The sequence below is a fragment of the Sceloporus occidentalis genome, unplaced genomic scaffold (assembly GCF_023333645.1).
Source record: "Sceloporus occidentalis isolate IW3139 unplaced genomic scaffold, rSceOcc1.0.p SCAF_84, whole genome shotgun sequence".
In the NCBI taxonomy this organism is placed as follows: domain Eukaryota; kingdom Metazoa; phylum Chordata; class Lepidosauria; order Squamata; family Phrynosomatidae; genus Sceloporus; species Sceloporus occidentalis.
Window position 1 is genome coordinate 3,445,001 of NW_028317064.1, and position 17,153 is coordinate 3,462,153.

General features: G+C 43.2%; 1 protein-coding gene across 1 annotated transcript in view; it reads left to right on the forward strand.

Moving 5' to 3' along the window:
- Positions 1-9,899, forward strand: part of LOC149285112 (eukaryotic translation initiation factor 2-alpha kinase 3-like) — a 13,923-nt gene extending 4,024 nt beyond the window's left edge. Inside the window, exons 4-16 of the mRNA XM_089495803.1 lie at positions 1-226; positions 588-750; positions 1,057-1,197; positions 1,298-1,420; positions 3,793-4,010; positions 4,401-4,510; positions 5,367-5,489; positions 5,973-6,122; positions 6,659-7,439; positions 8,298-8,462; positions 8,560-8,661; positions 9,279-9,341; positions 9,720-9,899. The exon at positions 1-226 is cut by the window's left edge and continues 9 nt beyond it. Coding sequence (XP_089351929.1) covers positions 1-226; positions 588-750; positions 1,057-1,197; positions 1,298-1,420; positions 3,793-4,010; positions 4,401-4,510; positions 5,367-5,489; positions 5,973-6,122; positions 6,659-7,439; positions 8,298-8,462; positions 8,560-8,661; positions 9,279-9,341; positions 9,720-9,899 — 2,545 coding nt within the window. The remainder of the gene's footprint in view (positions 227-587; positions 751-1,056; positions 1,198-1,297; positions 1,421-3,792; positions 4,011-4,400; positions 4,511-5,366; positions 5,490-5,972; positions 6,123-6,658; positions 7,440-8,297; positions 8,463-8,559; positions 8,662-9,278; positions 9,342-9,719) is intronic.
- Positions 9,900-17,153: the final 7,254 nt, after the last annotated feature.

Sequence of the window (17,153 nt, forward strand, 5' to 3'; positions counted from 1 at the left end):
CAGCGTCGGGCACTTTGAGTTGAGATATATCCCGGATATCGAATCCGGGGTGGGATTTATCGAAGGCCAACTCGAACCCACCTATAACCCAGATGAAAATAAAATAATCTCAGACGTGGATGATCAAGAAGCTGGGACAAGGGACACGGTTATAAAGGTTTCTGTAGCTGACTGGAAAGTTATGGCTTTTAACCGGCAGCTGGGAGACCTGGAATGGGAACACCAGGTACGGTTTCTGGATGTGTGTAGTTATAAATAAGTGTTCTGTGTGTACTGTTTACTTTATTAACGATGTTTTATCTGCATACATCTTAGAACAGGTCCCTTGTAAGGGGTTAAACATACATTATTTTTATTGTATAACATATAGCTATCCATCTCTACCAGACCGGTAGAACTCTTAACACAGCAAGTAAAGGCTTAACGTTTTGACAGTGACAACGTTTAGCTTGTCTGTTGTGAAATGCACTTTGTGTGCTGGGATTTATTGTCGTCGTCGTCGTCATCATCATCATCATCCCTTCAAGATAGACCGGAAATGTGTAAAAGAGCGCTAATCCTTCATTGCCGCGTTTTGATCTCTGCAGTTCTGTACTCCGATTGCATCTGCCTGGCTGGTGAGGAATGGGAAAGTCTTCCCCATCAGTCTGTTTGATGATAACAGCTACTCATCCGATGACGGCATCTTAGAGGATGAAGAAGATATTATCGAAGCTGCGCGAGGTGCCACTGAGTCCAGCTTTTATTTAGGTACGTACATAACTCTCCCCCCCCCCCCACCCCAAATCAGTGTCTCTGCTGTTAATAGTGTGTGTAACATACATACATACATACATACGTACATACATACGTTGGAGCCGCTCTTCCATTACCTACGCCGCCGTTTGCTATTTGGAGTTAATCTATTACTAATGCTGCTTGTATGATTTGATTCCCTTTTTATTGTAGGTAAATAATGCATATTAGTTGCTCAGAGTTCCGAGGTTGTTCCTCCTTGACGAGTCTGTCCGAAGCGGTAGAACGTCGATTTATTTGCTTATTGGGTTTTTACTTTAGGAATGTACCGAGGGCAGCTTTACCTGCAGTCATCTGTAAGGATTTCCGAAAAGTTTCCAGTAAATCCCACTGCGTTGGACACCAGAAAGAATGACAACAGCATTATATCTTTACCCAGGATAAAGTGGAAGCCTTTAATCCGTAAGTAATGGGTTTATTGCCGCCCCCCCCCCCTTCCTTGGTCTTAAAAACAAACTTGTCATTTATAATGTTGTGTTTTCTCCTTTTTTTTTATTTTCAGACTCTCCATCCAGGACACCGGTATTAGTTGGTTCGGATGAATTTGATAAATGTCTCAGCAACGATAAGTTTTCTCATGAAGAATACAGCAATGGAGCCCTTTCTGTCTTGCAATATCCTTATGGTAAGATATCAAGCCAACGTGTGCCCCAAGTTGAGGCTCGACCTTTATCAACTTAAGTGTTAAAGGGACGATTTGGCGTCGCTTACCGCCATACGAAAGAAGAATGCTTGTAAAAGTACTGTTTGAGTGTTTAATGTGCATTCTTCAGAAACCCAAAGAGCTCTTGGCTGGGGTAGAAACTGTAGCTGCCCTCCTCGACGATCTAAATATCCAGTTAGTGACCGCCGCGTCCTCTCATTGAAGTCAATGGGAGCGTTTTCTGTGAATGGACACCCAGCCGCCGCGTTGGCCGAGCTGGAGCCGACTGGCGGGATGTAGATCACAGAGACATAAAATGTGTCGGCAGATTTGAACCATTCGGCCCAAATAGCTCAGCGATGGCGAAGGCGACGAATGCATTTAGGCATTCTGCAGATTTCCCCTATGCGTTTGCAAGGGTGGTCGCTGCAAACTTTTAAAGGGGCCGCACTGTTACCGTATCACTAAAGAGCATATGATGGCTGGAGTGTCAGTTTTAAGTATATCTGGAGTTAATTGTAATCGGTGTCCTGTAGGATTTGGCTCCTTGATCACTTTGCCCAACACCGGTCTTTCTTTGACTCTTGTTCTGTAATATATGTCAGGGTGCCGCACTGTGCCTGTCTTGCCATCGCTGCTTAGTATTTCATCAAATGCTGTCTGCCAGAGTGTTACCAGTAGAAGAATGGTTTTCTCTTTCTGCTGGCGGAGGTCTTTATCTGTCCTCTTACCTGCTAAACATGAACATTAGGGCTGAAACAACGAATCGATAAAATCGATAATAATCAATAACGGAAATCGTTGTCGACGATTTCCGTTATCGATTAATCGAGTGATCGATTCGTTGTTGGAGCACTCGGCTCCTTTTACTTACCTCCGCGAGCGTTCCCCGCTTCCGCTGCACGCGCTGCACTCTCCGCCTTCTTCTAGTTGCGAGTGGCTCCGTTCGCACAGAGCGGTTCGCACTTTGCAAAGTGCTGGGTGCAAAGTGCCAGGGCTGGGTGCAAAGTGCCAGGGCCGGGTGCAAAGGGCCGGGTGCAAAGGGCCGGGTGCAAAGGGCCGGGTGCAAAGTGCCAGGGCCGGGTGCAAAGTGCTGGGTGCAAAGTTTCTTGAACAGTAATAGTCCACCTCTTTTCAGAATGTTTGGGGTTATTTTGTTTCATAAATATTGTGTTTGGGTTTTTGTACTTTGAAAATATTGTTTTTTTATTACATCATAACAAAATAAGAATGTTAATGTAAATTTTAAGTTGTTTTTTAACATCCAGTTCATTAAATTATTTTAAATAAACAAAAAATTTGCATATTGTTTTTTTTTTTATCCGATTAATCGAAAAAATAATCGGCCAACTAATTATTAAAATAATCGTTAGTTGCAGCCCTAATGAACATACATGAGGTGCTTACCGTTCTATATGATCATACGGGGGTGAGGGGGGGTGTCCGCGTGATTATGTATCTCCTTTGTTAGGGTCCAGCGCTAAGCGTCGGAGCTTTAATGTACTGTTGGTTTGGAGCATGACTCTATTCTATGGGCTCGGTGTACTTTGGATCGTTAACCTTGCCTTTGTTTCTAGCGATACTTGGTGGAATTCCCCGGCTTGAGCTACGAGGAACCGAAAGGCACATTCTAGCGTCTGTCCGCTCGGCTGGACGTTCTGTCCACCACTCTCAAGCACTAACTACTGGTACAAGCCCATACCGTGTGCCATCCCTTCATGCCCTGCTTCTCCATTACCAGCTTCAGTCAAACCATGCGCCCTTATTTATTCCACCTCGCCTTCATTATCTGAAGTTTGGTTTAATCCAGAGTGGCGATCTGTGTTTTTATATTCAACCATCAAATTGCTTGCCGTTACTTAGACTATCGTAAAAAAACCAAAAAAAAACAACCATGTACTCCCTTTTTGATGTGCGAAGTATTCTAACATTACTACTTTGCTGTGTGTTTTGTTAGGGCCTCTTCCTTTCTTCCATTCTTATCCCATGATATATATATATATATATATATATATAAAAAAACCTCCTCCTTTCTGTTCCTGTTATTAACATTTGTGGTCTGCGCAATGCATTAATCCGTTGTAGGACCTGTTCTTGTTTAAACAAATCACACCAACAATGTAACCGCGTTGCGCCTAATTAACCGCCATGATTTTGCCTGCGCCGTCAGGGCTACGATTTGCATGTTCTCCCTCCACAATCCTAGGTTTCTGTGCATTATTTTGATGAATTACCGTGATTCTTGCATGCGACTGGTAGCCCAAGGAGGCTACGTGTCCAAAGGTGTGTGTGTGTGTGTGTGCTTCTCTCTGAGGATTTACGCTTATTGTGCCCCCCCCCCTCTTGTTTTCTAGACAACGGTTACTACCTGCCCTATTACAAGAGGGAACGCAATAAGCGGGGCACACAGATCACGGTTGGAATCCTGGAGAACCCAAACTACAAGAACCTTCGCAAAAAGGACCCGGTCCTGCTGCTGCACTGGTGGAAGGAGATCATAGGAACTATTTTGCTTTGTATTACAGCGACCACCTACATTGTGCGCAGGTTGTTCCAACCCAATGGTGCACGGGTAAGCAGCACCACGGAATGTGTTGGCTTCATGTACCAATCTAGTAGATCTGTTTGCCGGTCGGCAGCCTGCCTACATACAGCTCCTTAAACGGTGCCGTTATGAAGCTCTCCTCAAGTGAGTGCAGGCAGTTTTTTGGGGGTTTTATCTCTAGGTATAGCCAGAGTATATTTACTGGCACATTATTACTGTTAATTTATTCGATGTAAAAAATAATCACATTTTAAAAGGTAGATATTCCTGTTGTGATCTTGAATGAACACCTGCTATTGTATTTTTTTCCTTCGCCTATACATTTTAGGTAATCCCCCGTTATTTTAGTTTTTTTTTTTTACGTGACTTGGCAATACTGAGATAGAAGTAGTAAGTCTTTCCAATGTTCTATTTTAGAAGAGGAAAGAATCCGAGACACAATGTCAGACTGACAATAAATATGACTCCAGCTGTGAAGACGGTAAAGATAACTGGAATGACTTCAAGAACTGCGGCTACGTCTCCCGGTAAGAGCGCGTCTTTATGCAAAGCCCAAACCTGGCCGCTTTGTGAAAACAAAAACTTGTCGGAGAAGAGCGAACCATAAAATCTCCGGAAAGATATAAGTTTATGCTCCATTTTTGTAGGACAGATGAAGTACTTGTGTATAATACGCACCTACCAGACCAGATCACTGGCCGACCGGTGACACCGATCAGTGACCTAAAGAGTCAGCAATCGGTGATCAGATGGCAATTTTATTATAAAAATATTGTAAAAGAGTGTAACCATATGTACGTGACAAATTTAGGCCAATGACATTGGTGAATCTGATCACCTAAAATGTCAGTAATTAGAGATGAGATACTAACTCATGATGTAATAAGAATGCAAATTATATTATACCGTATTTGCTTGATTGCAAATGCTTTGAAAAATAACGAGCGTCTTATATTTGGGAGCGTCTTATATTTGGGAGCGTCTTATATTTGGGAGCGTCTTATATTTGGGAGCGTCTTATATTTGGGAGCGTCTTATATTTGGGAGCGTCTTATATTTGGGAGCGTCTTATATTTGGGAGCGTCTTATATTTGGGAACGTCTTATATTTGGGAGCGTCTTATATTTGAGGTCCATAGGGGATTCTTAATAGGCGTTTTTTGGACGTCTATAGGGGAATGAAGGGGTTAAAATGCTGGTAAGGTTGTTCTATTTTACTTTTTAGCGAGTCTCCTATAATCCGTTGCTGCTATTGATCGAGCACGTGCCATAACCTCCGGGGTATTTTTTTTTTTGGTACGTTTGCTCACTTGTGATCGTACATATAAAATAATTTAATATTACTTTATTGCGTTGACCCGTTATCTTTGTTTGACTTTATTAGGTACCTTACAGATTTTGAGCCTATTCAGTGTTTGGGACGCGGAGGGTTCGGGGTGGTGTTTGAAGCCAGGAACAAAGTAGACGACTGCAACTACGCTATAAAAAGAATCCGCCTCCCCAACAGGTAGACGTTTAATAACAAAATCTCGCCTCCTGTGTTGTGATCTCATGAGCAACGTGCGTCTCTAAAAGCACGTTTTATACTCTTCCGATCCTTGCGTTCATACACTGCTGCTGTTCAGTATAGCTAAATGAAGAATGGTGCAAAGAGGAACTTTGTTGCAAAATGTTTTTCGGGACCGTTATCTGAGTCCTTTATGACTAGGATGTTTTAAGTGGATCCTTAAGAGTAACTTGGGAAAAAAAAGGGATCCCTTTGATATGGGAAGAAGCAAATGGATCTGAAAAATAAGATTGGCTCTAAAGCATGAAAGTACATCCCAAGGGTGAATATGATGGGCTGCTGACAGTGCTGTTGGTAGAATAAACGATGTAGGCTTGAGTACAGTTGGTATTATATGGGCAGCAATTTTTAGCCCGCTTTGGTGTTTGGTTTCTGTAAACATGGGCTTGTTGAATTTTTATTTTATTTTTTTTTATCCTGTAGGGATCTGGCACGTGAGAAAGTAATGCGTGAAGTCAAAGCTTTAGCTAAACTGGAGCATCCTGGCATCGTCCGCTACTTCAATGCGTGGCTGGAAGCTCCTCCTGAACTGTGGCAAGAAAAAATGGACGAGCTGTGGCTGAAGGATGGAAGGTACGGGTTCTGTAAAGAACTTACATTTTTGCTCTACCTTGCTACAAATATACCCTAGAGTTCATAAGTTTCGGGTTACTTAAACTAGGGGAGGGGGGGGGGGGCAAATTTTGTCCATTAAAACACCAAACAGGTCAGAAATACCGTGTAGACGTTAATGTTGTGAAAGACTATTGTAGCTGGAAACGGACAATTTTTTTATGGAATATCTAGGGGTACAGAGGCCCTTTATCACTCCCATCACTCCTGTGTTCCAATGGCCCTTTATCACTCCCATCACTCCTGTATTCACTAATCTCAGTTTTAAGTTTAAAAGGCTATTTGGCCGTTCAGAAAGTTACGTTTTCTAACTGTAGTATGTGTGTCTGGGTTTATGTCTGCGTAGTATACCCCCCCACCCATATTTTTTGTTTGCTAAGGAACTTTAATACTAAAGTCTATACTGAATGGTTGTCTGTTTTTAGCATATAATGTATTTGTCGCAGGAAAGGTTATTGTAATCGGCTGCTTCTTATACTTTCTTTTGCTTCTCTTAGCACGGATTGGCCGTTAAGTTCCCCGACGCCTCTGGAATGTCTTTCTGTCCGAGTCCGTAGCACGGATCCGTACTCCATGAAGGAACAGGTTGAAGTGATAACGCCGTCATCGGAAAGTGTGAGCTCCCTCTCCGCCGGATTTCTGGCCGTACCCCCCGGAGTGCACGAGAGGCACCCACCTCCCCGCAGGTTTTCTACACCCGGAGACTTGAACCGGTCGGAAAACATCGCTGTAAACCTCCAGGACAGCTTTCTCACAGACTGCGACGTGGAGCCCGGTGACCTGGATGACGACGATCTGGGTATTTATTACGATTACTGCCCTCGCTCAGCCTTGGATGTAGGAACGCACGAGCGAACTTCCTCGTCGATAGTGTTTGAAGACTCTGGTTGCGATAACGCATCCAATAACGTAGATAACAAAACGGACGTGTCGGTTCTCCTAACCAACGGTGATTTTTCCGGTAGAGAAACCGGCACGAAAGACTCGAGCGAAAGCAAACCCACTTCTGCGAGCACTTTATCCATCTCTCCTCCGAGGCCGAACACCTTGAATTTGGATCTCACGAAAAACACGGCCGAAAGGGTTAAACCCAGCTCCCCAAAGGTGTATCTGTACATCCAGATGCAGCTCTGCCGCAAGGAAAACCTCAAAGACTGGATGAGCGCCCGCTGCACGCTGGAGGAGCGGCCGCGAGCCGAGAGCCTGCGTATATTTCTGCAGATCGCGGAGGCCGTGGAGTTCCTGCATAGCAAAGGTCTAATGCACAGAGATCTGAAGGTGCGACGCGGGGTTTATATCTAATCGCTTTGTATGTAGTATGAAAAGACGATGTATTCTGTTTGTAAACGCGTCCCCTGACGTTCCTGTATGAGCTACAGATAAGCGCTGTTCAGGATCGTTGATACGATGTAATATCTAGGTTTCGCACATATCCCGTTAGCAGGCCTCGTTAGTTCCCTGTCGCATACGGGTGTCTTCTCTAAATACGCAACCGCAGTGTATTGGTGATTTAAAAGAAATTAAGTGTTCCCTGGAAAATATTGTCCATAAGTGGCAACCCAACACCCCGAGTGAAGTCGCGTGATCTCGGTAGGCTCGGACTGACGGGTACATTTTTGGTACGTGGTTTTTTTTTTTTTGTTTACCGCTTTATTCTGCCCCAGTCTACGTTGCTGTGTCTAAAAACCCACAGCAGTTCCCGCTTTTGCAAAAGATCTCCCCAATTTATGTCCGGTTCAGGTTGATCGCAGTAAGAAGAGAGAGAAAATGAGTTCCCATTTCCAAAAAAAAAAAAAAAGTGTTAATTTTTAATAGCGATTCATAGCTGTATGAGGTGCATGTCCTCGCGTGACCCTGAAATGGGGGGTACAGTCAGGTAACTCTAATAATAAAAAAAATAAACTTTTTGACCCTCCAGAACTATGTATAGTTAGATAAAATATAAAAGGGACAAATCTTCAGTATGCAGGGGCTAAGCGACAAAAAACCCTTTTTCTTTCTGTGCCACCTCATCAGTTCCTACATTCACATTGCATGCAACCAAGTCACACACAATAAAGTGTGTGTGTGTGTGTGTGTTTGGTTTTTTTGTCTTTCCTCTGTCCTAACCCTTTTTTTTATGATTTCCGTCTTTAGCCTTCCAATATATTTTTTACTATAGACGATGTGGTAAAAGTAGGAGATTTTGGGTTGGTTACGGAAATGGACCAAGAAGATGATGACGCTGTCCTGACCCCGATGCCGGCGTATGCCAGACATACTGGCCAGGTGGGAACGAAGCTCTACATGAGCCCAGAGCAGGTAAGAGTTTTCTGGAGAGACTACGTTTTCTTACCTTTTTATTTAAATATTGCATGGGTATATTGTTTGAGCTTTTCTTTTTCATTTTTGTTTGCAGATCTATAGCCAAAGTTACTCGCACAAAGTGGATATCTTCTCCCTGGGGCTAATCCTTTTTGAGCTGCTGTATCCGTTTAGCACGCAGATGGAGCGGGTCAGAGTAAGTCTTATGGCTTGCGTGAAGTTTCACGACATGGTTATAACTTTCACAACCCATTATTTTTTTTTATTTATTTATTTATTTTCTTCTGGAAATTGTGTGAAGCAAAAGATTTCTGCTCTATTTTATTCCCGTAACTGAAACATGCGCAGAAATCCGTTCTCCCTCAGGATAATGTCAAAACAAGTTTTAAAAGATGGTAAAGCCTCACTTATTCCCAGCATATGTGCGGTTACTACAAAAAAAAAAAAAAAAAATTGCGGTCACCGGTCATATTGGGGTAGCTCAATCGTAGGAGAGACTTAATCTGCTCTGTGAAGGGGGGGGGGGGGGTTAGGTGCAAGTCTAACCTTACTGGATTTTGCTGGCAATAACCTATGTGATTCCGGTTTAGTACCAGTAAGGAATGCTGTATTAGTATGAGTGTTTGCGTGCGTGCAAGTCGGCTTTCGCAGAGCCCACAAAGCGACTCTTCCTTTTCTTTTCACGTTAACAGCCTTAGTGTTAACGTGTTGCGTGCGGCACCGCTATGTGCAATGCCCAACTTTTTTTTTTTTTTAATGGTAACCAACTTTGATTGCAAACTAATTTTCATTTTATATTATTTTCTACTGCAGATATTAACAGAATTGAGAGATCTGAAGTTTCCGCCGCTTTTCACACAGAAGTTTGCCCAGGAGGTAAATGCTCGTCTGTCTATTAAGTAAAAGAAATGGATCTTTGGATAGCCTTTTGGTGTGATTGTTATTCTAAAGGGACGGTTTTAATGTCCGTGACGGCCCCTTTGAAGAAGAATGCTTATTAACGTACTCTGAGCGACCCAAATGTCCACCGCCAAACCGATCATTTAGCGGCTGGGATCAGCAGTCGCTTCCTAAGCATAATCAGTGTTATCCCAAGAAACAGTCTTGTCATTAAGCGGTTAGGTAAACCAAGGTTAAAAACACCACTTTGTAATGAATCTTCGGGGGGGGGGGGACGCTGCATAACATGCAAAATTACATCTCTGCATTCATCCTAATGGTAACTTTTTTTTTTTTTTCTTTCTATTAACCTAGGAAAATATGGTCCTCCATATGCTGTCCCATAACCCAAGCGAAAGACCCGAAGCGGAAGAAATTATTGAAAATCCCTTGTTTGAAAGCGTCTCGCTTCCGGGCAAACTGACTCTCAGACAGCGTTCCCGGACTCTAAGCATGTCTGGCTTAAAGCATTTAAAACATTCCAGCAGCAAATGAGCGCGGCACCAAGACACTCGCTCCTTCCGTGTTCGGTGGGATTTTCGTACACGACTGGGACTTGATCTGTCGTCCTCAGATTTCTACTTGTTTGTATCCTCGGTATCTGTTCAGCCCCGAATCCTTTTGTTGCACACAAATCATTAAGTCTCGTCCACGTCGGTTCTACTCCGTGATCATGGCTGCTTCTTCAGCATCTAACGCCGAGGACGCTTGGCTCCTGTTCTTAACGTTAACAGAACCTGGAAACCTTCTAAAGATGTGTATTTAAAAAAAATATTTTAGCAGGGGGTCATTTAAAGTGGCTTGTGTTTTATAATCTTCGGTGCACACTGGACGCCGTTGTTAAATACGAACGTTTCTTTTATCTAGCCGGTTGGCAGTAATAATGGCCGTTTGCCTTCTTTTGTTCGTTTTTACATGAAGTAAAGCACGGATTTTTTGAAATGACAAATAACCCAAATATTTTTCTAGATCTCCAGGCATACTAAAGTACCACATGCTGTGCCTTGACAAAAAAAAAAACAAGATAAACCCTCTGGACGCGTCAGATAATTCTCCTGATTTTTAATTTAATTTTGTTTTGTTTTTATTAATTTAAAATGCTGCTCTGATTTATCAAACCTAAACTACAAATCTCATTCCGAACACTTTTTTTTTTATTTGTGCCTTGTTGGTTAAGCACTTTAGCTCTGTTACTCATTTCTATTAAAGGGACCTTTAAACTTCTAGACCCTTCAGCATTACGGTTTAACCGGACCCAGCAGCTCCATCTTATTCTGGTTTTAGGTGGCGCTTTTTATTGCAGCTTCTTAACCGTATCCACGTTGTCGCTGCCCGGTATCGTCCAAAGCAAATATCTAGAGCGGATTTTAATTTGTGTCGCTAATTGTCATCCAAGCATCGCCTTATTTTCAATCGTATACGCATTTAGTTACACATTTTTACTCCTTTTGGATCGCATTACGTTTATCTTTCTTAAAATGTTGAAATTCCTGGAACTTTATGGTACTCTTCCCCCCCCCCCCCTTTTTCTCTCGTTTGTTTTAAACCTTTGCATTTGTTTTATCTATCGTCCCGTTCTGCGAATTTGAAAACACTTTACCAGCTTACACATCAACTATGCGGTTAAACTGTTCAACTTCGCCTGTTCTGTATATATGTTATGTGTTTTTGTTTTTTTTTTATTTATAAAACAAAGTCAATCCGTTTGGGTTGGTGCTGTACAGAGCACTTATTGCAATATGAGAATTTAAGTGCATTAAATATTGTGACTTTTTTCAAGTCTGAATCGTTTAATAAACATTTTTTATTTATTTTGTGTGATTTTCTGTTAAAGGGGTCATCTTGATGAGACCTGATGATCATCTTCCAAAGTGTGATAAAGGCTCATCTGCATAGCAGATGTTTGAATATTGACTAGTCATCCTAAATATCAGTTCTGTTCCTAAATTGGGTGTTCATTTCAAGGACCAATGTTTATCTGCTGCTTAAACAGTGGCAAGGCCGTTAAGTCCAAGGCAGGATGCCTCATTGCCACTTTAGGTGATCAGCACTCTCTAATGCCACTAGTCAGTGGGCAGGTTAAAGGGAAGATCACGGATCTCCCGGACCAGCCAATTAACACCATGTAGACCTGTGCCAAGTCCTCCATAGTTTGCTTGCCCATAGCGCTTCCTTTAGAAGTAGAGCACTGAAATATGACATCCTATCCCGACACTTAATGGGAAGGTCGGCGGAGGGGCGGCAGGCAGCGCTTCCTTGGTTTACGCCTGGGGAATTGCAGACGGTGAATATGTCATGGAGTGGGGGTTTTCCTGCCTTTTTTTTTTTATTTTTTTTTTTTTTTTGGTTTTGGGTTTTGTTTTGTTTTCCTCCCACGTCTGAGACTTTATACCCCGATATGATGGAGTCCGGCAGGCACGATTACATCTTGGTAGCTGCAAAGCCTCTGGTGCTGAATTAAGAAAACCGATAGACCGTAATCATAAGACATGAAAGTGGAAGAAAATCCCAGAGAAGCTCGGTCTTAACTAGGATTTAAATGGAAGCCCTTTTGTGTCACTCATTGGCTACTTGAAACCACCAATTAGTGTCATTAATTGTGAGATCGCATTGTTCTACACTATGCATTCTTTTAAGTGGGGTTGTCAAAGATGTTAAAGGGTCCCTTTAGGTTTTCTAGGCCACCTTTATCAATAAAAATAGAGTAATTATGAATGAAAAATTATACTCATTGAGCAGTTACCATTTTGGGGGGGGGGGGGGTTTATCTATAAATGAAACAAAACAAGCTGTGTAACCTTCAGTTCCATAAAAACATAGACTTTGATGGCAGATAAGTGGCCGATTAGTCTGCCCATGGTTTCTTGCTTTAAAGAGGTAGACCTTAATCTGTCCTTGATTTCTTCTTAGATTTGGGAACCATTTGTCTATCCCGTGCATGACTGATTAAGTTCTCACTGTATTAGCCTTTACCATTTTGCTGGGAGCCTGTTCCACTTATCGACCACCCTCTCAGCAAAGTTCCCCTTTAAGGTTTTCCGAGTTGATTCCTGTAGAGGGCAGCAGATACACATATCGTACTGAAAAGATTCAGGGAAATATACAAGTATTATGTTAATAACTGGAATATATGTTGGGAAAAAACATGTCAGTCAAATAGAATTAAGCCTCATGTAAGTGCCGATAATTATTGCTGGAAAAATTATAGCAGTGTGTAGGAACTAAAAATAAGTGAAATTAAATTATATGTTCATTTTCCTATACACAATGTATTTTATTAACCAGATACTTTGCAACCAGTGCCAATCCTACACCAAGTGGCACCCCTGGCACAAATATTCTCCTGCACCCCCCCCCATTCTTTTACATAGATGGCAATGTTTTTAAAGCCTACCAGGATCGAGCAGTGAAGAAGGAATAATGAGTAGGGTGGCGAGCAATTGTTTGTTATGCGGGGGCTGTTGAGCCAGGTACACAGGGTACATCACACCCAGGCACCGGGAATAATTGCCCCGCTCCTACTCTGTACAGCCTCTTCACCACTCTGCATCTCACCCTGCACACCTCTTCCCCACCTCATATGCAAACGCACACACGGGCTAACACCATACACTCACACTCAAACAATACCCTGACTTGCTGGTTGTGGACACTCCACCCAGTCTAATACTGTATACTGACACACACTCACTCTAACATTATACACTGTCTAACATTTTAAATTGACACATTCACTCGTACACTGACACACCACTCTATACATTAACACACACTCGCTCACTCACTCTTAACACCATACACTAACACCCAAACCAGTTTAACATATCCTGGCGCTTGGCTTCAATCACAGGCACACAGTGCGAGGGAGCACTCAGGCAGAGGTCTGAAGGAACAGACTTCGTACTTCCTTAATTTTGGGTCGGTTAGGAGATCCGTGTTCTGCCCAACCAGCTCTGCTCCTTGGGCAGATGTTGTCTGAGCCAGAGGTTTGAAGCCTGTAAGTTGCTATACTGCATGAGAGAAATTAGGACAAAAGTGGTCGTTGGTGGGTGCCATAAGCACCATCCCTTTGTTTACTCCCACGGTACCCCTAAACACATGCCTAGTCTGCCAAATGTAAAACAATGTATAGTCTTGCAAAAGATAAAACATGCCTGGGAACTTCTCCTCTTCAGGGAGAGTGGCTCAGAGAGCGGTGGGACTGGCCACGCAAGGGTCAGGGCGATCCACGCAAGGGTCAGGGCTGATATTTATAAGGATGGGACTAGCCCCAGATAACTTAGATCTGTATGGAGGTGGGAAGCGACCAGGACCGAGTGGACCTAAACACAGCTTACGTGACCAAGAGACAGAACATGGTGACCCGGAAAACCAGATAACTGGAGAAGAGGTGATCCATCCTGGAGACTCCAGGCAAAACCTCCATGTTAGAGGTCATCTGGGCTCCTAGTTTTTTTTTCTCTTAGCTGAAATGCTGTTGGCAGGGCTGGTGCAAGGATTTTTGCCACCCTAGGCAAAACATCATTTTGCCGCCCCTGGCTCCACTCCCATAAGCCCTCCCCTTTTGTCACACCCACTTATACCCATAGTGACGCCTACTTTGCCTATGGGTGGCGCCGGCCCTGGCTGTTGGCAACCAGTACTGAACATTGGCTATCAGAGATTTCATTGCTTAGGGCAAGGGGGGTCCAACATGCGGCCCGCGAGACCTCGAGGTGCGGCCCGCGTAAGATCGGCAGCCAGGGCAACCGATCTTACGCGGGCCGCACCTCGAGCCCTGCTACAACAAGAGCCCTGCTACTTACCTGTGGGAGGGTCTTTTGTACTGCACAGAGGAAGCGGAACCCAGCAGAGTTCACGTGACATCACATGACTCTGCTCCAGTCCTGCTTCCTCTGTGCAGTACAGGAGAACGCAGAGGCATCGAGGGAGCTGCAGTGCAGGTAAGGGGGTGGGGAGGGTGTTTGAATGAGTATGCGTGATTGAGGGAATAAATCTGTGAATGAATGAGTATATGAATGAATGAATGAGTGTGTGTGTCTGTGATAGCATGGATGTGTAAGTGCTGTTAGCAATCACACTCCTATTATGCCAAGTCAGCCAGTACATGCTGAAACCTGGCTAGCTGCCCCCCTTGCTTATTGATGCTGCCAGCAGTATGGGGTCTGCACATCACTTACAGCCACCCTGTACCAGAATGTACTGGCTGACTTGGCATGATAGGAGTGTGATTGCTAACAGCAATCACAGCAAGCACAGTCCCATCATGCCTAGGTACCAGCATTTACTGGTTGCCTGGGTATGATAGGAGTGTGATTGCTGTTAGCAATCACACTACTATCATGCCAAGCAGGCCCGGGCTGGGATAAAAAAATAGGCCCGGGCATTTAAGACTGAGCAGCCCATTTTTATTAATTTATTTATTGTTAAAGCCCACCCTTCATGTACCATCTTTGCATTTACTCACTCATTCACACAAATCATTAACACATTCATTAATGCAGTCTCACAATTCATCCACACATTTATTCATTCATTCTCATACGCATTAACTCTACCCCCTCTCCCCATCTTATCTGCCCCTTCTCACTATGTACCCCCTTTTCACTATGTACCCCCTAACCCCCCTCTGCCCCTTCTCACTGCACCCCCCTCCCTCACCCTACTTACCTTGTTGCCGGAGCAAGCAGCAACTGCGAACGGGCCCGCGGCAGAGCCGGATTGACTTAGGGGCTGATGAAGCTGCAGGTCCAGGCCCCTACCTTAAAATAGGGCCAGTCAGTACCGGACTGACTGGGCCTATGCGGCCTCTACGGCCGCATTAACGCAGGGCCCCTTAAGCCCGCCGCCACTGCGACTGGGTCCGCCACTCTAAGGGGCCGGGAAGCCCCACAAGGGCCGGCCTTAGGGGTCTGCGGCCGCAAAGGGCTTAAATTAAAACATTGGGGTTTTCTTTTTACTTTATTTAACATCCTCCATGTTAAATAAAGTTAACAAAAACTTTATTTAACATGGAGGATGTTAAATTAAGTAAAAAAAACAAACAAACCCCCCCCCCCGATGTTTTAATTTAAACCCTGTGCGGCCGCACACCCGTAAGGCCAGCCCTGGTGGGGGCTTCCCAGCCCCTTAGGGTGCCCCTTATGCCCTGCGTTAATGCAGCCGTAGAGGCCGCATAGGCCCAGTCAGTCCGGTCCTGACTGGGCCTATTTTAAGGTAAGGGCCTGGAGCTGCAGCTCCATCAGCCCCTAAGTCAATCCGGCCCTGCCGCGGCCCGGCCCGATGGCCAGTCCGGGCCTGATGCCAAGTCATATTGCTAATTTTTTTGTCCAATTGTGGTGTGTTACCTACTTTCATTTAAAATGTGAGTTTTTATTATTATTTTTAAAGGTGGGGGGGTCATTTTCAATTTTGGCTAAGTGAACCGTGAATGTTTTGGTCCAGAATTTTCATTTTGGTGCATCCCTAGAATAAATAGAACTATTTCATTTTTAATTATCCTGAATCCTGAATTTGTAGTCACAAAACTTTCTAGGCCCAGAAATCAGTGAGAGGAAAAGTAAAGGTTTTGTGTTATTTACTTTATTTTAATCTGCATATTTTATTAAAGGCCATATTTTCTTACAGTGAAAAAAAAGTGGCCCACTGCAGAAAAAACTTGGACGCCCCTGGCTTAGGGCTTCCTCCTGTTCCAACTTGCAAAACATTGGGAACTACCCTGAACGACTAGCCCCTAAAGCCCCATGAAGTGGAAAGTGATAACGTCTATTTATACGATTATGTTCTTTTCTTTAATAACGTGTCTGTTTTATAACAAAGAAATAAAACCAGTAAAACTGTAAACTTAAAAATAATAGAGAAATGTGTTAACCTGTGTGGCATTAAGTATGCTTACTGACGGATTTATTATTATAAATTGAGTTAAAAGAGTTCTGTTACTACTATTTGCACAAATTAATCTGTAAAAAAATGTTCATGACCGTAGGCACTGTGATTAATTAAGCACTAATTAAGCTCTTTATTAAGAGAGTCTTTTTATCAGACAATATATGGCAGTAAAATGAAACATAGCTAATTTGCCATTCATTTACTTCATTTACCGATGTATATGAATGTTTCATTGAATGGTAACTTGCCTATGTAAGGGAGACTCCAGCCACGGCTATAAAAAGAATTAATATTTTAGAGCTTCTTGATCCAAAGAGAAATCCGATTGCCTTTTGGAGTCATTTAAATCACTGGTACTTTAGGTACACAGGTAGATACAAGTAGAATGCAAAAAGCTTTAGGTAGAGGAGCAAAATCATAGCAGCCCAGGGGGCAATTGTTCTCTCCCGCTCGCATGTCCACTAGGCCAGCATGAGGTAATTCCGGGACTGTCCAGGTGAAATCTGAACCAGTGATCACCCTACGGGAGCCGCCTATAGAATTCACCATCCACCTCTCCCATCCACCAGGAGAACTACACTAACTTGATAACCCGACTATTGAAAACGTTCTCATGGCCTATTATAGCCACAGGATAACTTAATTGGTCGTAATATATAATTATCACTTTTAATTTACACAGCGAAGATAGATTCCAGGGTTCTGTAGAATAGTGAGATACTCATAATAACGTTATAAAATATAACTTTCCGTTTCTGTTTAACTAGCTTTGCCTATCACATTTTGCCAATAAATATTCAAAATTAAAAATGAAAGCTAATATTTTTATGTTGTCCAGATATTAGCTGTCGATGTCATATG